Source organism: Phascolarctos cinereus, unplaced genomic scaffold (assembly GCF_003287225.1).
Source record: "Phascolarctos cinereus isolate Bilbo 61053 unplaced genomic scaffold, phaCin_HiC Scaffold_1;HRSCAF=81, whole genome shotgun sequence".
Lineage (NCBI taxonomy): Eukaryota > Metazoa > Chordata > Mammalia > Diprotodontia > Phascolarctidae > Phascolarctos > Phascolarctos cinereus.
Genome location: NW_027555514.1, coordinates 38650141 through 38677998, shown reverse-complemented (window position 1 = coordinate 38677998; position 27858 = coordinate 38650141). Strand labels below are relative to the sequence as shown.

General features: G+C 40.8%; 1 protein-coding gene across 1 annotated transcript in view; it reads right to left on the bottom strand.

The window, feature by feature from the left end:
- COL6A5 (collagen type VI alpha 5 chain) overlaps positions 1-27858 on the bottom strand; it is a 115009-nt gene that overhangs the window by 4901 nt on the left and 82250 nt on the right. The window contains 10 exon segments of the mRNA XM_020987253.2: positions 806-902; positions 3282-3971; positions 4840-4926; positions 5142-5219; positions 17116-17324; positions 18144-18234; positions 20060-20722; positions 22525-22618; positions 23356-23375; positions 23378-23830. Of these exon segments, the coding sequence (XP_020842912.1) occupies positions 806-902; positions 3282-3971; positions 4840-4926; positions 5142-5219; positions 17116-17324; positions 18144-18234; positions 20060-20722; positions 22525-22618; positions 23356-23375; positions 23378-23830 (2482 nt within the window).

Here is a 27858-nt window from a genome sequence, read left to right as displayed (position 1 = left end):
CCACACTATACTGAATAGCTTCAGTGCAGGTAGCAAGCCTTTTGGTCATGGGTGGGTCCAAACCTGATGTTGGGGTTGGGAGCTATCGGTATAGATAGTCCCTTCACCAATGCAGATAGGCACCTTCCCATTAACTTCGAGTCTCCAAGAGTTGCTTGCAGTCACTGAGAGGCTAAGCAATTTGCCTCCAGGGGCACAGATAGAAAGTGGTACAAATAGGATTTAAGTCTAGATCTTTCTGAGCCCTCTATTATATCGCAGCAAGCATTATTGTTATGAAATATTCAAACTAAAACAAACCATTGTAGTTTTAAAAGCAAAAATTCTCAATGGACAGAAAGTGTGTTAAAGTAGAAAAAAAAAACTAGCTTGGGAGCCAGAAGACCTAGGTTCACAATCCTATCTCTATCACTAACTATCTCCATGACCTTAGACAAGTCACTTGTCTCAATGGGCCCTCCCAACCTTTTTTTATATCCTGGACCCCTGTGGCAGTCTGGTGAAGTCTATGGACCCCTTCCCAGAACACTATTTTTAAATGTATAAAATATAACACACAGGATTATGAAGGAAATAATGAAATATATTAATAGCAACATTAATAAAATATAAGTTCATGGACCCTAGTTTAAGAATCTTTGATCCAGATGGCCTCTGAGACCCCTTATCTCTAGATCTATAATCCTATGAAAATAAAGATTGAAAAAAAGCATCTGAGAAATAACTCTACATCTTGGAACAAAACTCTTCTTCATTTAGAAGAGTAATCATTTCTCAAAGCCTTAGTAACACTTTCTCAACTCACAATATGATGTGTTCTTCCTTAAGTTTCTTTGGGCTAGAAGAGGTCACATTAATACAGTTTGGAGTGTAATCTGCAGGGGGATATTGGTTGATTGCACCTAAAAAATAAGAACAGGATGTGATTAGTTTTCTATGTGCTACTTCTCAAGTTCCGAACTATTTTTACAAAACAAACTTGTCTTTTCTTTCACTGGTTTTTGTAGAAAAAAAATTGTGTTGCTTTCAAAAGCTCCTTTCTGTTGTTGTTGTTCTTTGTGGCCCCATTTGGGGTTTTCTTGGGCAAAGATACTGGAGCCATTGGCCATTTCCTTCTTCAACTCTTTTTTACAGATGAGGAAACTGAGGCAAATAGAGTTAAGTGACTTGCCCAGGGTCACATAGCTAGTAAGTATCTGAGGCCGCATTTGAACTCATGAAGACGAATCTTCCTGACTCCAGGTCTGGCACTCTATCCACTGCCATGCCACCCAGCTGCCTCAAAAGCTACTTTACTAAGTACAGTATTAGAGTTACAACCAACCAGATACTGTATTTCCAGCTCTATCATTTATTCTCTGGTGAGTTGGGGAGAAATGCCTTCCCTGTGGGAAGCAGTATAGTCCAATGGAAAGAGCACTGAAGATTGAGTCAGAGGACCTAGGTTCAAATCCTGCTTCTGCTGTTTTCTACTTGGGTAAATCACTTTTCCAATCTGGGGCTCAGTTTCTTTATATGTAAAATGAGGGGTGTGGTTAGACTAGATGACCTCTAAGATTCCTTCTTGGTCCACATTTGTGATATTTTTGGGCATCGGTTTCTTCATTCATTGAATGTGGGGATTGGACTAAGCTTTGTACATTCAAAATTCTATGATCAATTACCTCATGTTGGTAAGAGCCCAGTGACAATTACCTTGGGCAAGATGTCACAATTTCAGTCCATGCCCAATTATGCCAACATTCATTAATACGAAGTTGTCTTACATCTTAGTATCTTAGTAGCTCAGTGGCAAAATCACCAGATTTGTTTTCAAGGGGGACCAGACCTTTGACTTCATAGGTTTAAGGAACTCTGAACATAGAAACTACTTTTATCAGTAAAGGTCAGCTCCTACTCTTAATTTAGAGTCTTGGATAATTGAGAGTATAAACGACTTGTCCAGGGTCATGCCAGTACATGTCAGAAGCAAAGTCTTAAACCTAGGCCTTCCTGACCCCAAAGCTGGTTCCTTATCAAATATGCCAGTCTGTATCTTGAAAAATCAGACACTTATTAGCGGGGTGACCCTGAGCAAGTCACTTCACCCTGCTTGCCTCAGTTTCCTCATCTGTAAAATAAGCTGGAGAAGGAAATGGCAAAGCACTCCAGTATCCTTGCCAAGAAAACCCCAAAAGGAGTCACAGAGAGTCAGACACGACTCAAAAAACACCTGAACAACAATAACAAAAATCTTGAAAATTAGTGGCGGGGGGGACATGGAGAACAGATTTGGACTCAGTTTTTCTCTTTCATATCTTGGAGGGAGCTTTATGTCTCCTGGACACACAGAGGAAGGAAAACCTCCACTCCATACCATTCTAGAGTCTTAAGGTAGAGCCAGAAAAAACTGGGCGGAGACCTGGGAAATGGTCCCAGATATAGAATGTGAATAGTTGTGAGCTCTCTGGAAAATTTCACAAAGCTGGCAAACAGGCTGGAAATTGCTGAAGAGGGACATACATTGGCTTTATCCCAATGCAGGCTAAGCGCCCTTTGGGGACTCAGCAGATGTGCTTGGAAAGGTGAAGCTACTGTCTGCCTTCCCTCCCCCTACCTCCCCACTTCTGACCCTGCAAATACACACTGGAAACCACCACATCGTGCTATGAGCCTGCTTCTTTCCATGGAAGCAGAAGATTTAGCAAGCGGGATATAAAAACGCTTGGCACTCTTTGGCCCCATGTGAGCTCAAGGAGATACAATGGAATTTCACTGTAACCTCAATTTGACACCATAAGATCACAGATTTAAAGTTAGAAGGGACCCAGGGGTCATTAAGTCCAAATCCTTTACTTTTTAGATGAGGAAACTGAGGACCAGAGTTGCCAAAGGTCACACAGCCAGGAAGGGGCAGGGGCAGGATTTAAACCCAGCGTGTCTGACACAACCTTCTTTCTACCAAGCTCACCTGCAAAATATAGAGTTTCATATGAAAGAATAGTTACTGGAATATCAAAACATCTCAACAGGGCCAATCCTAAATAATACAAAAAGACCCAATGAAGCGACTTCATTCCTAGAAGTGGCTTTATGGATCCTGGATCCAGAGGGCAATGGTGTGCCAAGGGCCAGGGTAACAGTCTTCTTCATGGGTTTCTCATTACCTCATTCCTCCCTGGCCTAGGATTCAGTAGTGATGACTTCCAGGAATCTTAGATTACTGAGCTGATCCTTTGGCCCTACTCAAAGACATTCAAGCCACTTTAAAAGCAAAAGAAGAGAAATATTTAATGACTTACGTCTGACCGAATGGAGAAATGGTTTAACGAACCTCACGATATAGTCAAAGTCAGGTTTATGAATTCTTCCCAGCTGGACCAAGTGATGATCCAGGGGTGGGCTGGCTAGCTCTTCTAGCTCTTTGTCATTGTGCATGGGGCCAAAGGACAACACAAAGATGGTGTAGCCTAGGCACTTGGCTCTCAGAGCTTCTTCCTTTAAAGCTTTTCGGTCCAAATAATTGGTCTCTCCAGCAGATATCACAAAGATAACTCTGTTTTTTCTCAGGTTGGGTGTCTCTGAGAAGATGTTATCGATCGTCCATTTCAGGGCATGTCCAACAAAAGATTCACCATTCAGTGGCTGAAGAGATTCCCACACGTGGCTTTTCATTTGATGTACACTGTTATAAGTAACTAAATCAAACTCCACGTAGACTGGACATTCTTCTGCGTTGGGCATATAGCCCTGGGGGGAATAGCTCAGAAGGGCTACTCTGTCTCCTATATGAGAGGTCACCGGATCTGGGGCAATGTAAAAGTAGTCAAATACTGAAGCTATCAATTCTTTTATTTCCTGAAACTCAGAACTTCCCACATTCCGTGAAGAGTCAAGGAGGAAAGCTACATCCATAAAAACATCTTCCGGAGACAGAGTGCCAGATTCCAAAGGGAAGCCTGATTCTTCTTTTCCTCCAAGGTTATCGTCTCCTGCAACAGAATTTCTCACATCACTCATTGTAAGTGGGAGAAGGATAAATTCTGAGTTCTCAGAACATCATCGAAGTTCATGACATCAGAACATCATGAAAGCTCATTGATGGCTCAAGGGACCTCTAGATAGAAGAGGCAGAGGTGGAGGAAGGGCACTGAAAAACGATGTGCCATCAACATGAATCTGAGTTAGGCGTGGTGGCTCCAAAGGGAATGGGGCACACATCAGAGTTATCTACATTGGTCGGACACACATACATGCCCACATGCACATACACACACACTTGGGCACATACAGCAAAATGTGGATGTATCTTGAACCATGTACTTTTTTCTCCAAGTTGTGATGAAAATATAACATGGAATTGCCAAAATTTGATAAAGAGCTGCTCCCTCTTTTCTTTGCAAAGATGGGAGACAATAGAACATTGAATGCTCTGTCCAGACAGATAAGTTGGTTAGTTTTTCTGAATTCCTTTTTTCCCCCTTTTTATTCTTCATTACAAGGGATGGCTAGATGAAGATGGGAAGGACACATCAAGAAATGAACATAGCTTTAAAAACTTGACCAATAAAATTAGTTTTTTAAAAAATTGGTACAAGAACTGATTTTTCACCCAAATCTCCTTGCTACTGGCTACTTTTCCTCTTAACCTCCATTTCCTCTTGAATTTCTACCTATCCATTAAAACCCAGATCATCCTCTGTGACTAGTATTGTGCCAGATATATAGGGTACAACGAACAACTCGCTGTAATCTAGAATCTGAGGGTTTATCCATAGAAGGGAACTTGAAGATCATTTTAATCCAGCTCCCGTATTGAAGAGAGGAGAAAGCCAAGGCCCAGTGAATGTCGTGACTTACCTACAGGCAGATAGGCAGAGACAGGCTTCAAATCCATGTCCACCATCTCCATATCCATTGGTTTGCCTGCTATAAGATATGGACTCTCTGGATAAATGAGTGAATGAAAAACAATTATTAGGCACTTATTATGTGCCAGGTTCTGGGCTACATTCGGGGAATGAAAATGGCAGAATGAAACATTTCTGGGGTTTTGTTCCCCTTCATAAACAATGCTACATATCCAGAAATCATAGGATGTAGTCCAACCTTCTCAATTCAGGAAGAAGGAACACAAGGCTTAGAGAAAGGAAGTAACTTACCTAAAACCATATAGGTAGAGCCAGGCTTCATACCCATTTCCTCTGACTCCAAATCCTGGGCATTGTCTACTATGCTTTCTGCATGGAGGAACAAATGAATTAATGGATGAATAGAAAAGCATTAATTAGGCACCTCTTACGTGCCAGTCACTGTGTTATAATACAAAGACAAAAATTAATCAGTTCTGTTTTCTTCTCAAATATCAATGTTCCACATTCCAGGATCATAGGATTTACATATAGACTGGGCCTTAGAAACCATCTATTCCAAACTCTCTATTTTATATAGGAGGAAACTAAGGTCTGGGGAGATGACGCTTTTCTGAGGTCACATACATAGAACTGGTCCAAATCCAGCACTATTACTCCAAGTTGCATTTCTGTACAGATAAATGAATGAAAAAGCATTTAAGAGATGCCTATTGTATGCCAGATACTATGTTAAACATGGAGAATAGACAAAGATGAACCATTCTCATTTCTTCTCAATAGACAATGTTCCATATAATTTTATTTCAATAAACATTGACTACATGTTTGTTGACTGATTGATTGATTGATTTCCCAACTACATTTGGACTTCATATGACCTCCACTTTACACCATGGTTCCAGGCAGCAGCCTTTGTTAATACTCTTTGTTAATACCAACACGCAAAGCTCTAAATGTAGTTAGCCTTAGTGGGGGGATAAAGAGAGACTATAAAATGATAATACACCGATTTTTATTCCCTGCCATAGACAATAAACAGCACTTTTTAGCTGATCGACCTTCAATAAACAAAAACTCAAACATCATTAAGTGCTTATCTCCTAGCTCTTAGACATTGTGCAGGTTAAGTGGCCAGAACCTTTACTGTTGAGGGCCTTAACATTTAAGATTGGAACTTACCCAAGTGACACTTAGCACCAAAAGCTCAAAGGAAAGATCAGAAAAGAAAGCCAAGGAAACAAGAGGACCTATTCTGGGCTGCCATCTTCTTTTAAGGGAAAGCCCAGATTCATTGCCTTTGGGCATAATGCAGCATCTTGGGCCTTAGGAAGTCTTAATGTACTGTATTATTTGACTTGGCCATGAATCTCAGAGCTGCCTATGATTTCTTATGTCTTTCCTCTACAAAAAGTCCAAACCTCAGTGTTCAAACCCAACAGTTTAAGAGGACCTTTTATGTAGAGAGGTAGGTTTCCAGTTTAAATACACACTCTGCAAGAAGAATGAAACTTCACAAAACTATTTCCCACTAGGAAAGCCTGGCAGGAGGATTGGCAACACACCTGTGGGTTAAGGCCATTCAGTGCATTTTCTGGACAGTCCCCCCAGCCAAATTCCCATCCATAACAACTCTGTGCATGGATTCCCTCACCCGCATGGAAGAACTGCCTCAGTAGCCTAGGGACTGGCTTGGAAGATGTGATGAGGGGTCAGCCTAGATTTCCAAGAAAACTTTCCCAGAGCTTTGTCTTTGTCTGGCCTGGGCTCATCAGTCACCGTGCCAAAACATCCCCCAAAACTGCTGAATTCAGAGAGAAGCGGGGGTGGAAGGAAAGTCAGGGAAGAAGCCTGAATAAAGGGAAATTGAATTTCTCTCTCCTACAGTCATTTGGAGGGGGGTTCCAGATGTTGTGAAACAGCTGGGCTTGCTCTCCAACCCTCTGGTGGAAAATTGCAAGAGTTTGCAAGATTACACAGTGGCCCATGCTTGGAATTCTCCCAGAGGCCACATCTAATTAGACACAGCAGATGAGGTGTGTTCTAAGGGCATTTGCATATGAGGTTCATGTCACTTGGGAGCCCACACAAACCGTCCCAGATTATTCTCAATCTCTTTCCAAGTGAGCGGTTTTTTGACCGTTTCTCCCCTAACTGGTTTCCACTGCCTGAATCTTCTCTTCTCATTCTTACATTATAGCTGATTTAGGATCACTAGCATGAAATTGTCAGGCTTTTTAAGGTACTGCAGAGATGTCAGAGGATGGGAAGCTTGGCAAAGGACACCTGAAATGTTCAGGTCACTAAGGGTGACAGCTAGGTGGTGCAATGGATAGCGGGCTGGTCCTGGAGTCTGAGGACCTGAGTTCAAATCTGGCCTTAGACACGTACTAGCTGTGTGACCCTGGGCAAGTCACTTAACCCTGTTTGCCTCAGTTTCCTCACTGGTAAAAATATGCTGGAGAAGGAAATGGCAAACCATTCCAGAATCTCTACTAAGAAAACCCCAAATGGGATCATAGATAATTGGACATGACTAAAGTAACACAACAACAAAAAGGCCTCTGTGACCCAGGTTGGAGAAGGCTTTGGGGGCAGTTTTGGTGGCAGAATGGATAGAATGAATATTGGATTTGAAATTAGGTGGACTTGACTTACATCCTTCCTCAGACCTTACTAGCCGTGTAACTCTGGGCAATTCTATCAGCCTCAGTTTCCTGCTTTTTAAAATGGGAATGATAATAGCTCCTGCCTCACAGGCTTTTTCTGAGCCTCAGATGAGATAGCATATATAAAGCACTTTGTGAACCTTAAAGTGCTATACAAATGCTGTTATCATCATCATCATCATCATTACTATTATTATTCTCTAGGTCCTTAAAAAGCAATGTGGCATAAGAGATAAAATGGAGTTGGGAGGAAGATCAAGATTCTAATCCTGCATTTAACATTTATCAGCTCTGTAACCCTAACTAGACACTGACTAGCTGCATGACTCTGGACAAGTCATTTGATCTCTGCCTCAGTTTCCTTACCTATAAAATAAGAGGACTAGACTTAATGGTCTCTAAGGTCCCTTCCAGCTACAAATTTATAACCCTATGAATACAAATAATATTCGACACCATGAAACTGGTTGGTTGGCCTGAGAATAGTTTTCTTCCTACAACTTGACAATTCAAAGAATTGTTTCCAAGTTTTTCATCTTAAAATCTTGGATATGATACCATGTCTTGAAAATTCAGACCATGGGGCAGTTAGGTGGCATAGTAGATACAGCACTGACCCTGGAGTCAGGAGGACTTGAGTTCAAATCCAGCCTCAGACACTTGGTACTTACTAGCTGTGTGACTTACTAGCTGTGTGACCCTGGGCAAGTCACTTAACCCCAACTACCTCACCAAAAAGCAAAAAAAAAAAAATTTCAGACCATCTATCAAATATAAACTCTCAACATCACTTTTGTGATCTGTTCTCCTGGCCTCCAAACTGATCTCTCTGCTTTTAGACACACCCTTCCAGTCCATCCTCCATATTGCTACCCAAATCATCTTCTGAAGGCACAGGTCTGCCCATGGCACTCCCCTACTCAAAATCTTTATGGATTCATCTTTTTCCTACAAGAAAAATACAAGCTCAGAATAACAAGATCCTCAAATCTGAGAGTTTGAAGGGATCTTGGGGGGGGGGGTTATCCAATCCAGTCCAAAACTCCCACTATCATCAAATCTCCACCCAACCTCTTCTTGATGACTGCCAGAGAGGAAGGGAAGAGACAGTTCCTTAGACTATCATTTAAGACTCTATAATCTGACTCCAAAATCCCTTTGCAGGTTGATTTCATATGATCTCCCTTCCCACATTCTACATTCCAGCCCAACTGTTCTTTCAGTCCAAAACACCATCTCCTGCTTCTCCGTGCATTCTCTGAGGCTTTCCACGGTGCCTGAAGAACACTCCCTGATTATCTCTCCTCTTCACATTCTCTCTCTTCCTCAAAGCTCAGTGTAGAGGCCATTTCCTCTGGGAAGTCATCTTGGATCCCTGCCCCCCCCCCCGGCTGTGATATCATTCTTCCTCTTCTTAAATCTAATAGGACACTTTGTTAAGTTTTCCCTCCACCCCTCATCATTTTTTAACCCTTATCCTATACTTATTTGAGAAGATGTTACCTCCCTGAAATCATGGTTTCTTAACCTGGAGTCCAAGGACTAGTTACTAAAAAATGCTATGATGCTGAATTTCAATATAATTGGTTTCCTTTGCAATTCTACATATTTTATTTTGTCCATAGCCTTCACTGCCAAACAGGTCTAGATGCAAGGAAAGGATAAGGACCTTTGCCCTAAGTAGAATGTAAGTTTCTTGAGAATAAGGTACAGCTAATTTTATTTAATGCCTAAATGGTGCTGTACTTAATGGTACATACTTAAAAAAAAAAACCAAAAAACTGGATTTGTGATTTCATTAGTATAGGAATTTCCTTTCCTAACTCCCTACTCCGCAGTTTATACCTGAAAGGTATTAAGAGGTTAAGTACCTAGTCAGCTTTGAGGCTCTGAGAGAAATTAAGTGACTTACCCAGGGTCATACATCAAGGAGGTATAAGAAGTGGGACAGTATGTGCCTTATACATAGTAAGAAAAATATTTATGGAATTGAGTTAAAAGTTAAGTGTGAGCTTTGATGGTAAAGGTGGATAGATTATGGATAGTGCAGGGAGGTCCCTGAGAGTGTATTCTATGAAACCTTTTTTTTTTTTATTGTGTGGAAAGATATGGAGGAAACTTTCAAATTCTTGAGTGTGGTTTATACATTTTTCAGATCACCTCACAGTGACCCAGGACTTCCTCTCTCTGCTGTCTAGCCAGGACCCTGTCCAAGCTTCAAGGAGATCTGGACTGAGCATGGAAGGGCAGGTAAGCAAACTAATGTATGAATATATGACAGTAGATGAATTCCTGAGTTCAGTATAAATGAATCTTGTATTATCTTCACCGCTTTTTCTCCTTCTCGACTTAAAAAGGACAGGTAAGTTCATAGGACTATAGTTAGAGAGTTGGAAGGAACCTTAGAACCCTCAAACTCCTAAATGTAACCTAACCCCTTAATTTTACAGATGAAAAAACAGAGCCTGAAAGAGGTTAAGTGACTTGCCCAGAGTCACACAGGTAATGTCTAAGGCAGGATTTGAACAGAGCCTCCAGACTTCCCAACTTCAAATCCAGTGCTCTCTAACTACTGAACCACCTAGAATTCTCATGTTTTCTGGAAGCAGCAGAATGATTATCCTTATTTTTTAATTCAGCTGGATATTGCTAGTGCTGCTCTTTGGATGGAAGTAAGGTTTGCAGGAAGGTGTAGTAAGTCTCGGGGACCATTTTGTTCATGGAAACAATAACTTGGTAAACGGCACCCTAGAGCCTTCTAAAAGTAATTTATGCCTTTGGAATTTGGAACTCTCAGCACCCTAACTGTATTTATTGGATTTTTTCTGGCTCCAAAAGCATCTGGCTGAGTTTATAAACATTGTACTATAAAAAGAGAATTAGCAATAATCACATGGCTTCATTTCACTGGGGCGAGTCCTCCCCTCTACCAGCACAGATGTTGACCTGCTTATGACTTGGTAGATGGTCTTTGAGAGTCATGACTGAAAAGTTCCCCCCCCACCAGGGCCAACACGGGGCTGAGCTTCTTCTAGCTTAGCTAGGCTGGTTCTCTGATGACAAATAGCTAGGTTGTCACCATCAAAGACTGCCCGCTTTGGCAGGCCTGGCCAGAGCTTCTGCTTGGCTGGCAAAGCCTTTGGGAACAGGGGGAGGACTCAGAGGAGGAGCAACAGAACAGTGTAGTGGGAAGAATTCTGGACTCAGAATTAGGAGAGAATTGGCTTCAAATCTTCCTCCCATCTTTACCAGCCATGTGACAATAGGAAAGTCACCTAACTTCCACAGGTCTCAGTTTCCTCATCTCTAAGATGGGAATAACAGCCCCAACTTCAGAAAGCTGGGTGGATCATTATAATCATTATTATGACTAATATTTATATAGTGCCTACTATGTGTCAGGCATCATGCTAAGCATTTTATAATTATTATCTCATTTGATGAACCCTTGGAGGTTGGTGTTGTTATCCCCATTTTGTAGCTGAGGAAACTGAGGCATACAAAGGTTAAGTGGCTTGCCCAGGGTCACACTGCTAGAAAGTGTCTGAGTAGGGATTTGAACTCAGGTCTTCCTGACTCCAGGCCCAGTAGTCTATTCAGTATACCACCTAAATGAACATTCATGGTCCTCCTCAACCTGAATGCAATTTACTTCTTCAGTTTCATCTTATGCTACTTTGCCTTGCGTCTTAGACAAACTGGCCTAATCTGTTTGTCCTTTCTCCCCCCCTTTTTGTGCCTCTGTTTGAGCTTCATTAATTCTCCTTCATCCTCCATCTACACCTGTTGTGATTCTCTTCTTCTTCCAGGATCTAACATGTGCCATCACCTCCTAGAAGTCTTCCCTAATCTTCAGTGGAGGAAAGAAGTCAGAACTAATTCCATGACCAACGTGGCACCAGCACCACCTCTCAGGTATGGGGTCTCATTCCTCAACTTCTACCATCCCATTCCCCCTGAGATGCCCTATGGAGGCGAGGCTGACTTAGGAGATAAGACAGTAATTAATTAAGCTTCTCGATTGATCGCAAAGACACTGCTGGTACCTTTCCATCTATACCTCCTTAGGGGTACAAAGCCCCCCAGCACCAGGAAAAATGAGTCACAAAGACTTCCCAATGCATTGTTCTGCTGGTGGTCTTCACACTCTCCTGGCTGTCCAGTTCCCACTGAGGATACCACTGAGTGAATAACTCCCCAGAAGGGCTGCCTACCAGGGCTTCTTTCACTGTCTGTGAGAGAACTCAGATGATTACCTTGCATTGACTGTAACCTACAATGTATTGATTGTGAGCAGTCTGTGTGCCTTCCTTCCAGAGAATCCTCAGACTCACATGTTTTTACATCTGGTCTGAAGGCTCAAGCATCCTTTCTCTTGGGGGCAATTGATCGTTCCCTCCTGAAATTCCCCATACTGCTCGGGACTTCCATTTGGCACTTGTCACATTGCCTTGTATCCTTCTGATGAATGAATGAATGCATGCATGAATGAATGAATGAATGAACGAGAAGTCATTTATTAAGTATTTAGTATGTGCGAAGCCATGTTCCAAGCACTGGGGATACAAATACAAAAAAGAAGAGAAGCTTACATTCCAACAAAGGGAGATAACACATGCAGAGGAGTGGCAGACAAGGAAGGGTATTTTGGTCTAGAGAGTTGCTGGGGGGTTCGTGAGTAGAGCCACTGAGGAATAGATTGTCAGTGAAAGAGCACCCATTTGGAATCACGGCGAGGATTCAAATCCTAGCTCTGCCACTCACAATCTGTGGGACACCGGGCAAGTCACTTAGCCTGACTGGGCCTCAGTTTCCTCATCTGTAAAATGAGGGGCTTGAACTAGACCACTGGTAAAGTTCCTTCCAGTCCCAAACTTAAGATCTGTATTTATTTGTGCACATGCCCCATCCTCTCACTCTGAGATTATAAACTCCATTGAAGGCAGGAACTGCCAATCATGTCCTCTGTGTATCCCTGGTGCCTACTTACAGCCAGTACTGTACTATCACATAGTAGGCATTTCATAAAAGCTTGTTGATATAAAATTTTTTTTTTGTTAGATTGCATGGAATCCACTGCTGGCTTTGGTGACGGGGTCACATGCAAAGCTCCATGCATTCTATTAGGGAAATTACTTCTTGAAACAAAACACAAACCGAGAGCCAGGGTAATTTCTTTATTAGTCATTGCAGCACAAGACACATGGAACATTGTCGGGGAAAGTATTGTTTTAAATAGACCATATACATTGACCTGAGCTGATATTAAATGGGGTCACAGACAATAGGACATGAAATGAAGCAGGGACTGTGGAAAGGCGGATTCCTCCGTATTGACTCCCAATCAAAGGTAAGGCTGACAACCGCAGGAATGACTTTAAAATGAAGGATCTGGGGACTTCTGACAGCCACACACACACCCCTCCCCCAACCATGAGAGTCAAATTAATTATTTTGTAACTATTTTAAGACTATGTCATCAACTGTTGTCATTAAAAGCTCAGTTTGCCCAGAAATTCTGTGGCTGTATCATTTCATTTAGGATATTTTTTTTTAAATTAGCAGATTCCATTATTATTTTATTTTAAAAAATCATTCAGAACCAGTAGTGGACAGCCATGTCATCCAGGCTCTGGAAAGCCAATAGTTAAGTTTTCAGTGTGAATATTCACACCTAGGAAATTGGGAAATGCTACACATTAGAGCTTGGTTGATTATTTTATTGGTTGTCTGGACTTAAAGTGATGGAGAAAATCATCATAATGCAGACGAAATTCAAAAGCGTGTTGAACACACATTTTTCCAGAGAGTGTGTTGTTTTACCATATAATTCTAGACAAAAGCAAATTCTGCCAATGAATGCTAGCTGGATATAATGGATACAGCATTTGACTTGGAGTCAGGAAGAGCCTGTGTTCAAATTCCACTTTAGACATTTATTAGTGAACCTGGGTAAGTCTCTTAACATCTATTATCCTTAATTGCTCAGCTGCAAATGGAGATTATAATAGCATCCGCCTGACAAAAATGGCTTTTTGTTTTACAGGGCACTTTTTCTAGTTTAGACACACAAAGTGTTGTTGCAGGGGGTCACCAGGCACTTTACATGTAGTAAAAACCCAATATTTGTTGTTGTTGTTGTTGTCATTGTTGTTTTTTGGCAAGGCAATGGGGTGAAGTGACTTGCCCAGGGTCACACAGCTAATAAGTGTCAAGTATCTGAGGCCAGATTTGAACTCGGGTCTTCTTGAATCCAGGGTCAGTCTCTATCCACTGCACCATCTAGCTTCCCCCTCAATATTTGTTGAATGAATGTATGAAGGAATGTTAGAGCTCTTGGATAAAGAGGAGAACACCTGAATTCAACTGAATTTACATAGGATAACTCTTATCTCTGAGTCCCTCTAATTCAGCCAGCCGATTATTTCTTTCCTCACCAAAGATGTGGACACAATTCAGGGAGTCAATACTATATGCAATGGGGAAAGACACAGGAAGGAGATGGGGATGAAGATGAGTGGAGGAATAGCAGAGATACCAGCAGTTAGGAAGAGGCTTTAGACAGGAACAAGGTTAATGGATGTATATATGTGGAAAGGGACTTGTTCACAAGATTCCAGGAATGTTTAAGCTGAGTAAATTCCTTGTTTTCACCCAGAATTTCCACTGAAGAATGAGTTCATCAGTCACTGCTCACAGTGACTACCTCGTGAATCACAACAGCAATCCAGATGTTATGGAAGCACTTGGGTCAGTTACCAAGAGTCTGTTACTTGTGTAACACATCTGGGACTTATCACTTCCAATCTTTCAGAGATTGAACAAAAATACTCGAGTCAGAGTTTCTTCTCCAGAAGGAAGCCACGTTACATAGAATAACACAAATAATTCTTGGCAACTAGCCCTGTTTAACAGAAAGAAAACTACAATACTGTATTCCTAGAAAAGAGGCCCAGTCAGAAACTCAGCTCTTAGTTTTGGTTGTTTTTTTTTAAATTGTGAAAAAAGTCACCCTCCTCAGGATTGAGCCTCTTACTACTACCAGCTGCCATGATTTTCCACCAGGGGAGGAGGATAACTGATCAATGAAATTTTTTTCTTAACAAAGCCTTGCACAATTATTTCTTCAGCCTAAATGGACCTGATCCTGGCTAAGATAATCATTGTGACTCCCAGTCATCTGAAAAACCAAATGGAAAATCCTTCTTTTACTAATGAAGAATGGTAATTAAAGATGACTTCAAAGACAAGTTTTTAATCTGATCACATCTGTCTTTCCTGAAACAGTTTATGTGTTTGTATTAATAGAACAGAAAATGTCATTAACAAAACAATCACAAATTATGGCTTTGCTGTTTTTACACCATCCTAATCCCTTCTAGTCTTTTCAATAGTCCCAATAGGCACTTAAGTGTTTGTTAATAATAAATCTTGTAAAATCTTTGAGGTCAGGGAATTTTTGTTTTTGTATTCCAGCATCTAGCATAGTCCCTGACATATAAAGTAGATAGTTAATAACATTTGCTGGTTGATTGAGGTAGTTAGGAACTGCCAGTGGATAGATAGACAAACATGAGATCAGAATGCCCTGAGTTCTAATCTTGCCTCAGGCACTTAATAGCTGATTGACACTGACTCTTTAACCTCTGAAACACTTAACTTCTCTGTCTCCATTTCCTCATTTGTAAAATGGAGATAATAGCACCTACTTCCCAGAATTGTGAGGCTCCAGTGAGAATATTTGTGTGTATATAGAGATTTATGTATATGTCTTATACTATATATACATGTTATCTGTTACTATTATTCTTGATTAATTACAGCTACAAGAGGTGCGCAATATGGATGTAGTCAAAGTAGGCAACCTTTGATTTAAAAGCAAAAGAAGCTAGTCTACTTGGCAGTGAATATTAGAATGAAAATTTGATCATCTGAACACCTTGTTGCCATGGCACCAAACACATCTATATGCTGACTGATTCAGTCGTTATTAGCGAGAGAACTTGTATTAGGAATGATTGGCAGTTTTTTCATTCGGAATTTCTATATCTACAAAGATAGGCTTTCGCCGTCTTAGAGTTTAAATGCATTAATTTTCCAGTGAGGGCATGCCCTTCAGGTGTAACCCACCTACAAGGTAGAGCCTTAGAATGTCGCCTGGAGCTTAGAGGTAGGGGGAAGTTACTTGTCCTATACAGCTGATAAGTTTCAGAGAGAAGATTGGGACCTAGGACATTCCAAGTCCCACATTTTATCCATTATGACCTATGGTTACCAAAGTTTCAGGTTTAAAAAATCATTTCTTTCTAAAGAAGGCATGGAAAAGCAAAACAGCTGACAATGGGAATGTGAGTGATAACCAGTTAGTTGGGGGGCGGGGGGAGAAGAAACCACATCAAGAGAAGATACCAGGTATGAATATGGAAAAAAATCGGTCTTTCCTCATTATAACTCTGTGTAGCATCTTCCATTAGGGTTTGTACCCAAGAAGTATTATCATTATTTTAAAAAGTGAACATTTATCGAATGCTTCATCATTAAGGACATTATTTTAAGTTTATCAGACAGAACTATAACAGAATTAAACTAAATTTTGAAAAATTAACAACTAAACTTTACTTTTCTTTGGAAACTTAAAAAATGAAACCCAAAACACTAAAATTTTTCATGACATTAGGGTGTTCCTGCACATATCCTGTATTCTTTATGTATTGCTTATGATTTTTATACACATCATAGGTATGAAATGATACTTAAAATGCTTATAATGTGGCCAAATAGGTGTTTTAGAAGAATTTTGTGGATTTTCTGAAAGAGTGCCTCCCAAAATAAAGTTTTCTGTGGAGGGTTTGAATTTTTGTGACATATTGATGAAAATATTTTATTTTGATAGAAAAAATGTTGTCATTACTTAAATTGATTTTCTGATCATTAATAATCAAACACACTCCCTGAACACTGAGAGGGATCATGGGTGATGGCACATATGGTTGAGAAAAGATCTCTAGGGGTATGCTTTATGGCTTAGCACCCCACTGTATTTATAAGAAGGAACCCTTTCATTTCTTATCAATTTCACCCAAATTCAAGAGCACAGTAAACTCTGAGAGGCTTCTATGACCTCTTCCCTTCTCTAGTCTGTCCTACATGCTCATCTCCCAGCACACTCAGTCACTCTATCTTGTGAGCTCTGATAAAAGCTAGTGATGTTGTTGCTGTTGTTATCACCAGGGTGGGAGGCTAATGCCAGTGGTCACTTTGGTAGGGCCTCTCACATTAAAAGATACAGGTGGTCCAGAAACTCCAACAATATAGAAACACTGAAGTTGAAACACAGTGTTGACTGTAACTCTGAACTTGGAAGTGTAGAATGTCAGAGTCAGAAGGATGCTTGGAAATCACATAGTCCAATCTCATCATTTTTCAAGTAAGGAAATTGGCGTTCTAAGTTTTCTTCAGAAAAATGGATCTATTCCTTTATCAACCAAAAACCTGCACTTTCTTAGTATTGGAAATCTGGTTCTGAGATATCAAAACCTTTTGACATTTGTTTAATGTATTTTTAGAAAGTTCCAGATGAACATTTTACTTCTTACCTGAAGTAAGAGTTTTTATTTCTTCAGTCCCCACTGTTTTAGGATATTTCACTATCAGTTCCTCTGGCATTAACATTTGGTAGGGAAGGTAGACCATTTCCTCACTTTGATTGTCTTCCAGTAAAATTGGGGAATGTTCTGGATTCCTTGCCACTTCACTTAACAAAACATTTTCACCAGAGGAGATGTCATAAATGTCAGAAGTAAAACTAGAACAAGAAAATAGGAAAGATTTTAGGTTTCTTTGCCAAGAAACCCTCAGAACAGGGTCATGAGGAGTTTGACATGACTGAAATGACTCAATGGGAACAAAATAGAATTATAAAATGTGAATGCCAAAGAAATTTGGCCCAAGAATATTTGGGGAAAGCCTATGTTTACTGAATTGTTCTGGTTCTCTGACTGACTTTGATGAGCCAATATAGAAGATGGGACTCAGTTTACCAAGAGATTTTCCAGAACAAAATTGCACAAATATCTCAGGCTGATATTCAGCACCAATACTACGTTTTCCATCAGAAGCTGTTTACTGCTGGACAGTTCCCTGATGAAGCATGTGAAATTTGAAGATGTATCAATTACAGAAGACTTTCCCTCTAACACAGATAAGGCTGAGAGGGCAAGGTCTTGGGGATTTCCAGCCTGAGAATCCTCTGAGAATCTGGAATAGTCACAGGGCCATTATAAATACTCAAGGTCTACCTGATCTTGCATACACAGGAGAGTATCAATTATATCAGCCCCCTCCCTACTCTGCTAAGGATTCATATGGCCCTCCCTCAATACATTTGGAAGTGGAAAGAATGGATTTGGGTACAAAATAAGAAAGCTCAAAATAAAAACATTGAAATTCTAAAGCTAAAGACACAATGAGAATGTAGATTTTGCTACAGAAAATGAAATCTAACTTCACATAGGGAATATGTTTTATTTAACATCTGTTAGTCATTGTAATCTACTCATCGACAACACTTTATATACATGTTCATCAATAACCTCTCCCCAAAAACCAGAGTTTCCCAACTCACATATTATTCCTGTTTAGAAAAAATGATGGTTCTGACAAGATGAGTTTACATTGTCTCTCCATTGTTGTAGGGGGGTATTTGTTGAATCCTCCTATTAGAAGAATGGGGGGAAAATGGTTAGATTGGGCCTTTAAACTTGAAAAGGATTTTATAAGGATGAATTATATTCTCTCCAGCTATACTCCTTGAAAAATAAAGGCATCTGAGATAAGGTGGAATAAATGTTTATTTAGGGTCTTTGATCTATGCTAATTAAATATTTTTATTACATTGGAAAATGGGCCATGGCAAGAGTTTCAGCTTCATAGCCTAATTAATATGAAACATATTGCCTTGAACATCATTCCATGAGATGGCAGGCCAAAATATGGCTACAGTTTGGTGACTGCTCTTTTGCTAGGGCTGACACCCTCTGTAATTAGTTAATAGAGCTTCTATTATAAGAATGTATTCTGGCATTGAAATATTAAATCTTCCATTGAAACTTATTCAGAATATCTCCATGATCCTATAACTAATATTTCCAAGGAAATACCTAGCCACTATCTGGATTTCCCTTGTTATGTAGGGTCAGATGAGAAGTGGTGTAATCTGAATGTTATAATACAGTACAAATGTTGTGCTCACATAGTGGAAAGCAATATTGACTGCATCCTTGAATATTAAGGTTGCTTTGGGCTATGGGATTGAACTAGAGGGCCACAGGGTACCTATAAGGGTAATGATTACAACACAGACTGGTCTGAAGGATTATTGTGGGACAAGTTCAATTCAAAACTTTTTGATAAACTAGAGCAGTATGCACTTCATAGGAAGGACCCCAAATTTCTTATGGCATCTTTCAGCTATCTAGAAGGGCTGAAAAGAAATCACCCACAGAAAGTATAATCCAAATCCTTACTCCAGACTGGTTTCTAGAGAGTGACAGAAGTTACGTGTTACTGGTTATCCTGACTTTTGGAACCAAAATACTGTTAAAAGGGTAGCTTACCAACCCATACCTCATTAGCATGAAATATGTAGTCAGTAGACCATATATATACACTAGGGCACATTTTAGCTCTTAGAGTATCCCATAAACTCCAATTGTTCTCTCCAGGATAAAATATAAAATTCTCTGTTTGTCTTTTAATGCCCTTCATAACCACCCTCTTTCCTCCCTTTTCAGTTTTCTTACATCTTACTTCCCTCTATGTACTTTGTGATTCAGTGACATTAGCCTTCTTGCTGCTTCTCCCATAAGAGACTCTTATCTCTTGACTTCTGGCATTTTTACTGGCTATCTCCCATGCCTGTAACTCTCTCCTTCCTCATCTCTGCCTCCTGGCTTCCCTGGCTTCCTTCAAGGCCCAGCTAAAACCCCACTTTCTGCAAGAAGCCTTTCCCGGCCCCTTTTCCTTCTAAGATTTTCTCCAGTATATCCTGTATGCCTCATCTTTGCACATAGTTGTCTGCATGTTGCCTTACCCATTAGACTGCTCCTTGAGAGCAGGAACCATTTTTTGCCTTTCTTTGTATCCCCAGTGCTTAGCAAAGTGACTGGCATATAGTAGGTGCTTAATAAATGCTTATTGACTTGATTCGATTTGGTGAGCTTTTGGATTAGATTAGAAAAAGGAGATATTGCCCTCCCATCCTCTCCTCCCTCCATTGTTATTCCCTCCAGGAATTTTCAGTGATTTATGGAACTCTCAAGGAGTAAGCTTCTACCAATGCAGATCAGCTACTGCTTCACAAATTGTACCATTCCTTGGAGTACCAAAGGTACTTAAGGTCACAAAGCTGCTATGTGTTAGAGGCATTACTTCATCTCAAGTTTTGCTGACTCCAACGACAGAGATATCTGCATAGAGGCATTACTATTGCTAATGAACATGTTCTCTCTAAAAGCAAAGAAATGGAATTTGGGGACTTACGTCTGACTGAGTAGACAAAAGGTTTAATGAACCGCACAGCATAGTCCAAATTGGGTTTGTGAATTCTGCCAAGTTGAATCAAATGATGATCTAGAGGGAGGCTGGCTATATCTTCTACTTCTTCTTCTCGTGTGGATCCCAGAGAAATCACAAATATGACATACCCCTGGCATTTAGCCCTCAGGGCCATTTCCCTTAAGACATCCTTTTTTTCATTATTTTCTCCAGCAGATATAACAAATATGACTTTGTTTTTCCTTGACTGCTCTGTATTGGAGAAGACCCTCTCTGTTGTCCATTGCAGGGCATGGCCGACAAAGGATTCTCCATGAAGTTGCTTAAGGGAATCCTGGATATACCTCTTCATTAGGGTTTTGCTGTTATAGGTGGTAAAGACAAACTCTTCCTTCACAGGGGTGCTTATCCTTCTCCTGGAAAAATCCCCTGGTGAATAGCTTAGCAAAGCCAACCGATCACCTACATTGGATTGAAAAGGGTCTTCAGAAATGTCAAAGCTGTCAAGCACCGAGCTCAGAAAAGATTTCATTTGCTCAAACTCATCTCCTGTCACGTGCCGGGAGCTGTCCAGAAGGAAGAGGGCATCCATGTATGAATTTATTTGATCAACTTGCTCTTCTGCACAAACATTTAGGAAGCATTTATCTGCAAACAAACAAAACTACTCATCACTTACATGGTGGAATGGTGACCTGGGAAAGGTTGGAGTCTGAATTAACAGATCTGCTTTTGAAGTCTTTGAGCCTCAGACTAACAAAGTAACCCAAAACTCAAAATCTTAGATTTGAAATATCTATCTCAATAGCTGACATTTATTTATATAGTACTTAAAGTATGCTGAGCACTTTAGGTTCATGATAGCCTCACAAGAGATAAGTAATATGAGAATTTTCATAATTCTCACCAGACAGGTGAGGAAATGGAGGCTCTGAGTTAAATGACTTGCTCATGGTCATGGAGCTAACAAGTGAAGCCCCAACCCCCAAGTCCAGGATTTCTATTATATACTCCATTGTTCTTCCACCACAGCGCCCTTCCTCCCAGTCTCCCTTTTATACTGACAGAAGTGTTCATTGATATTATGGATTCAATGAGTTTTGAGTGCTTTCAGACTCAAGTATGACATTTGTCCATAACAGCTAAAGACAGTATGAGAGAGATGTCATGGAAATGCTTAGTATAGTGCCTGACACATGGTAGGTGCTTGACAGTTGTCCTTTGTTCTCAGAAAGGACCAAAATGACATTCCTTTATTAGAGTCAAGTTACAATCTGTATGACTGTGGCTGATCAGGCCAATATGACCTTAAAATGCTCTACCACAGGTCTGGCACAAATAGTGCATGTGAACATTTGGGTGGATTCTCTAAATTTATGTATCTTGTGCAAACAAATGTATCATAGTAGGAAAAGCACTAGATAGAGACTCACAAGCCCCAGATTGGAATTTAAGTTCCTTCTGGGATATTAAAGGATATTGGGCGCATCCTTTCACCACCCAGGGTTTTGAGTCTGTCATCTATAAAATGATGGGGTTCATTTGAATGATCCACAATATCCCTCACTGCTCTGTCTTATGATCTGATGACTGCCTAGGCTCAGCCATGTTAAGCATTGTTAGTCTCATGTCAAGCAGAACAGTGAATGGCAGAGCTATTTAAACTCCACCTAAACCACCTTGATTGAAATTTAAGAGGCAGTTGGTATGATAATATCCAATTTACAACTCATATACTTGGTACATATCATTTTGTATAATAATTGGTGATGTGTGCATCTTATCTTTCTACTTTCATGAAAGAGAGGATGAGATGAGACAAGAAGACCATGTTTTGGCTGAACTTTGTATCCCTCTCCCCCATCCTCAGCACCTAGAGTAAGATTCTGCCCAAGTTTTGTGCTTAGCAAATGTTTGTTAAATTGAAGTGGTTTTTTGGGGGGAGAGGTCAGGAGACATTAAATTTCTTAAAATTTAATATTACTTTTTTAATGAACAAAACCCATTCTTCTCCTTCCCACTTCCTCCACAATTTAAAAAAGAAAGAAAGAAAAACATAAGTCTTATAATAAATATGCATAGTTGAGGGGGGAAATTCCCACATTTGACCATGTCCAAAAAGTATTTGTCTCAATCTGCACCCTGAGTCTTCTGTCAGGAGGTAGGTAGCATGCTTCATCATGGGTCCTCTGGAATTGAGGCTGCTCAGTCCATTGGTTAGAAGCCCCCCCGCCACACACACACCTTTTTAAGGTTCATCTTTCAAACAGCAATTTGGGGGAGGCAAATTTCATGCTCTGAAATTCTGTGCCAAGCATAGCCTTGGGGATCAAATTCTTACCCAATATGCATCCATAAACCAAATTACAATTCCCTCTAAAGCCAAGTGCCATAATTCAGCTGGAGGCTCTAAAACTTGATGATGCTAATTTTTTTTCCATTGGTCTTACCATAGCAAAGTGTGCATTGACGAAGTCTTTCTATTGGCTCAGAAAATTGAGAGGGTAGAACTGGAATGACCTGATAGGTGCCAGTGTCATTGAACTATATGGAAGAGAAAAAAAAAAGTCTTTGATTTTTCTTCTTTTTTGAGACAACCACAAGTCTGGAGGCTCTCCATCTCATGGATTAGTTTTTTTTTTAAAAAAAACTGAGTTTATGGCCCCCCGGATATGAACTTTTGTTTTGAGTGATCATTTATTTATAAGCATTCATGTGCATATGGTATTAGAGTTGGTATTATGGCTACAAAGGTGAATATTCTGGTCCTTGACCTGAAGCATCTTGTAAGCTAATTGGGAAGACAGGAATCATTTATATAAAGATCAACAACAAAAGGTATCATATGCCAAGGGCCAAAGAACCGATATAGAGAAAAGGATTACAGAGTTTGGAGAAAGGAGTCCAATGTGGGTAATAGACCAAATACTAATGAGGAATCAGAGGAACTGAGTTCAAATCTCAGCTCTGCTATTTACCCCCTGAATGGCTAGAGAAGTCTCTTTTTTGTCTCTGAAATTCATATCTGTATCATTAGAGTGTTGGATTAGATGACCTCTAAGATCCCTTCCACCTCCAGTGTCCTATGAAGTGCTGAGATAGCCAAAGAAATTTCTTTAAATGAGTGCCAATAGTTTTGATGGCCTCATAAATAATTAACTATCTCCCTGTGTCATCCATCAATAACAGAACACTGCTTTGAAATCCATAAGAGAGGTTAGCAGCTTGCATTCCTAACAATAAATAAATGGATAAATATAAGAGCTAGGAGACGTCCTTACCTGGAAGGCCTCCTCAAGGCAAACATTTCATTAAAAGCAAATACAGCTGGAATGATATTGAGGCCACTGAACTCCATGGTGGCAGTGATGATCGAGGATATATCTGGAGATTGATTGTCACTAAAAAACACAGTGAGCCTCCTGACGTTAGGTCCTGGTAAGGTTCGCTTGAAAACATTCCTGGCCACAAATACCATGGCATCGCCAAGATCTCTAGGATAGGAAGGTCGTTGAAATGTCATTCTGGAGAGCTTCTGGAGGAGCTGCTGCTTGCTGGAATAGTCTGACCAGCGGACAAGATACCTGCTGTCAGAACTGTAGGATAGGACAGCAACTTTTGCTCCCATGGGGCAGTTGTTTTCCCTGATTTTAAGGTCTTTCACAATGGAAATGGTCATATTTTTCACAAATTCAAATCTCTGTCTTGACACATCCAATGCAAATACCAATTCTGTTGGGTAGACAGGGCATTTGCCTAAAATCAAAGAAATAAAAACCACACATTTAGGCATTCTAGATCAATTGCACCAAGCAGATATCAATCCAGAGCCTATAAAAAGTATAACTCTCTAGCCCAGATGACATTCCCTGGACTTGTAGGTGGACACCAACAAGTTAAGAAGAGTCTCCAGGTTAGGGGGCTGCCACTGCCTAGCCATTCCTCCTAATTCTGCCCTCCGTGGCCAAGAAGAACTCTTCAAATCCTTCTTCTCCTTGATAGCTTTTCAAATATTTGAAGTCTTCCCATAAATCTTTTCTCCCAACTAAATACCTCCACTTCCTTCAAAAGACCCTCACATGGCATTCTCTCAAGGCATTTCTCCATCAAGGGCACCCTACTCTGTATACACAGACCTAATAGCCCATGCTAATACCACCATGTTGAATGATCTCATAGAAATCACAGAATCTCAGCCTTAAAAGGACCTGAGAAGCCAGAGAGTCCTAGACAAGAATTTTCTCTACTATATACTCAACAATTGATACTGAAGCCTTTGCTCAAAGACTTCCAGTGAGGGTAGCATAGCATCCCATTCCATTTTTGGATGGCTCTATTTATTAGGAGCTTCTTGTGATACTACGGCAAAGTTTGCCTCCCTGTTATTTCCACCTATTGTTCCTACTTTTGCCCTCTGGCTGAGCAATCAAATTAAATCATTTTTTACCAGTTGACAGCCCTTAAAATACTTGAAGTCCTTCCCTAAGTCTTCCTTTTTCTAAGCTAAATCTCCTTAGTTCCTTCAATAGATCACCATAGGGTGTGATAGACACAATTTCCTACCCTTCCCTCCCACCTCCACCAGGTAGGTTAGGTTAGTTTTTCCTTAAAAGGTGTTGAGATGTAACTAGAGACTGGGTTGGTTCGGGGACTAAAGGCTCAGATCTTTGATATCATTGCCTCCTAATCTGAGGACAAAGTAGGCACAAGGCACACCCAAGGCTTCTTGAAGGTTTGGCTAATGGATCACAATGATTAATGAAGGCAGGGGACCTTTGTTCAGTTAAATAGACCTGAGGTGTTCTCAATGTGTCCTTGCTGAAATGTCTTTCTCTTGAGACAGCTATCTAAATCTCCCTTTGTTAACTGGTGAAAGACTTATGAGTATCTCATTTTGTTCCAATATCTAAATGGAATTACCAGGGAACTGATATAAGTCAGGCCCATCCCAGAATACATGGCAGGCTTTACAGCCCCTTCATTATCTCCATTGTTCTTGTCTGGATGCTCTCCAGCTCATCATCATCCTTCTTAAAATGTCAGATGTGATCTGAGAAAGGCCACCTCAATCTCCCAGGGCATTTGCAAGCCCTACTCACCCCCCGCCCCAAATCTCAGCACAACATTTCTATAAATTACATAGATTCAAATGAAGAGTATAAACACCAGGGATTGCCAAAAAGATAGTTGGAGGAACATTATCTCCATCTCCAGTTCCATGCTTTAAGTCCTAGTACCTCGAACAATAACACCAAAAAAAGTCTGTTCAATTCTTTGGTGGATTAAGTTGGATTAGGGAGTTAAAACCCAAGACAAAGAGAAACTAGCTGTCCTGGATGAGTTTAAGTCAGTCATCAACCCAGATGAACGAGATCTGAAAGAACCGTGGTGACGGTCAGTGAAGACGGTGGGCAGGAGATCTCCTACAACTCTGGAGAAGGGTAAAAGCAGGGTGTTTACAAGCTACATGCCAGCGAGCTTGCCTTCTATTCTCGACAACAATGTGAAACCCTGAGTTAAAGGGAGAATGAAGGGACATCTGGAAGTTCATCAAGAACAGGCCGTGCCAGACCAACCTTCGTTTCCATGGTTGACAGATTCAACAGGCTGCTAGATCGTGGGATGTTGTAGCTGTAATTTGTCTCGATTGGAGCAAAGCACTTGACCAGCTCTCTCATGTTACTCAGGCGGACAAGAGGATTAGGAATGGCTAAGGGATAATGCATTCAGGCAGATTCAGAAACTGGTTAAATGCCTGGTCTCCAAGAGTAACCATTAATGGCCCAGTTTCAAGTTGGACGGAGGCTCTCCCGGTGAGCTGGGTTTGGCCCAATGCTGTTGAATATTTTTATTAATGACTTGGATAAAGGAACAGGTCATCAAATTTCCAGACAACACCGTCTGGAGGGATGCCTGACACACTGGATGACAGAATCAAGATTCTAAAAGATTCTAACAATGTCAACCAGTAGTTGATTGATTTATTAATGCCAGTAGCTAGGTGTCCTTTTGGTTTTATGCCCATACTGCTGCTGCTGGTAGCAGGTGCTATTGCTGCCGCTGCTGGTGTTGGTTTTGTATGTGAATGAAGTCAGAATGCCCTTAAAGTTCTAAAGCTCAAATCTAAAAAGAATGACTATATTAGGAAAAATGGAAACTTACATTTAGATTCTAAAAAGTCATCTTAACAGGTGTAAAGTAAGGGAAGCATTGCTATATAGTAGTCTGTCTGAAAAAAAAAAATACCTGGTAGGTTTAGTGGATTGCAAGCTCAGCGTAAGTCAAGAGCCAATATTTTCTTACTCTACCTTTATACAGGTATAGTGCCCAACATTAGGCAGTGGACTCGGTCCTCTGTACTTTGCTCTGGTCGGACGCCATAAAGAGGATTGTGTTCATTTCTAGGTATCTCATTTTAAAAAAGAAATTGATCATCTTGGCAAATGAGAATTGGCTGAAGAATTGAACTCATTGTCTTTCCCCCTAAATCCTCCCCTCTCCCACTTTCCCTACACCCCCCCCACCACCAAAAAGCCTGCTGATTCCACCTTTAACGTGCATGTCTGATTCTGTCACCCCCCACACACACACACTTAGTAAACTCCAATGGCTCCCTATTGCCTCAAAGATCAAATACAAATTGCTCTGTTTGGCATTCAAAGCCCTCCTACTTTCCCAGCCTTTTTATACTCTACTCTTCTCCACATCCTCTTCTATCCAGTGATACTGATTGGCCTTCTGGTTGTTCAATGAACAAGACCCTCCATCTCTTGACTCTGGATATTTTCTCTGGCTCTCCCCCATGCCCGGAATGCTCTCCCTCCTTCCTTCTGCCTACAGTTTTCCCTGGCCTCCTTTAAGTCCCAGGTGAAATCCCACTTTCTACAGGAAGCCTTCCCCAACCCCTCTGCTGTTGATTATTTGCTGTTTTTCCTATATGTAGCTTGTTTTGTATATATTTGTTTGCACGTTGTCTCCCCCCACCCCCGACTGTGAATTCTACGGAGGCAGGGACTGTCTTTTGCCTCTTTTTGTATCCCCAGAGCTTAGCACAATGCCTGGAACATAGTAAGTGCTAATAGATGTTTGATTGATTGATTGATATTGAGTCTGGAGAAGACAGTCTTTGGAGTAGGGGATGGGATGATAACTTCAGGTAATCGAAATGCTGTTACGTGAAAAAGAGATCAGACTTGTTTTGCTTGGCTCCCACAGGCAAAGCCAGGAAGACAAGAAAGTTGAAGCTGACTTAATGGGTTTGGGGGAAAGAAGACTTAGCTAAACAAAAAACACCGAAGGGAAAGTCTCATGGGTACAATAGGAAAAGTAAAATGAATGCTGTTTTCTCTCATTGCTGGGTAATAAGCAGAGAAAAATGTACTACTGGGAGGTGCTTGGGAACCACAAGAAAGCAGACGCATCCTGCAGGAGGCACAAATGGTAGAGTTAGGCTTTGAGCCAAGTTAAGAGTGCAGGAACATGGCTAAATTTGTCATGGGTCTGGGAGACCTGGGGTCTACCACAGAGGACGTGACCTGCTTTTTGAACTGTTTCCTTAGGGGCATCTGTGCACCATGTAGGAGGAAGTGGCAAGGCAGCAGGCTGCCTGGGAAGCCCAAATCTGGTCCTACGGGGTGGTCATGCAGTCCACAGACCAGCAGAAGGCTGGTTATCCTGGACAGGCTGAAGTGTGGGGACCAAGTGGGGAGAACCTACACCATTGGAGGGGCTCCCCGAAGGCAACGTTAGGCAATAGGGTAGCAGCTGTTCCAGACTGAGAGAAG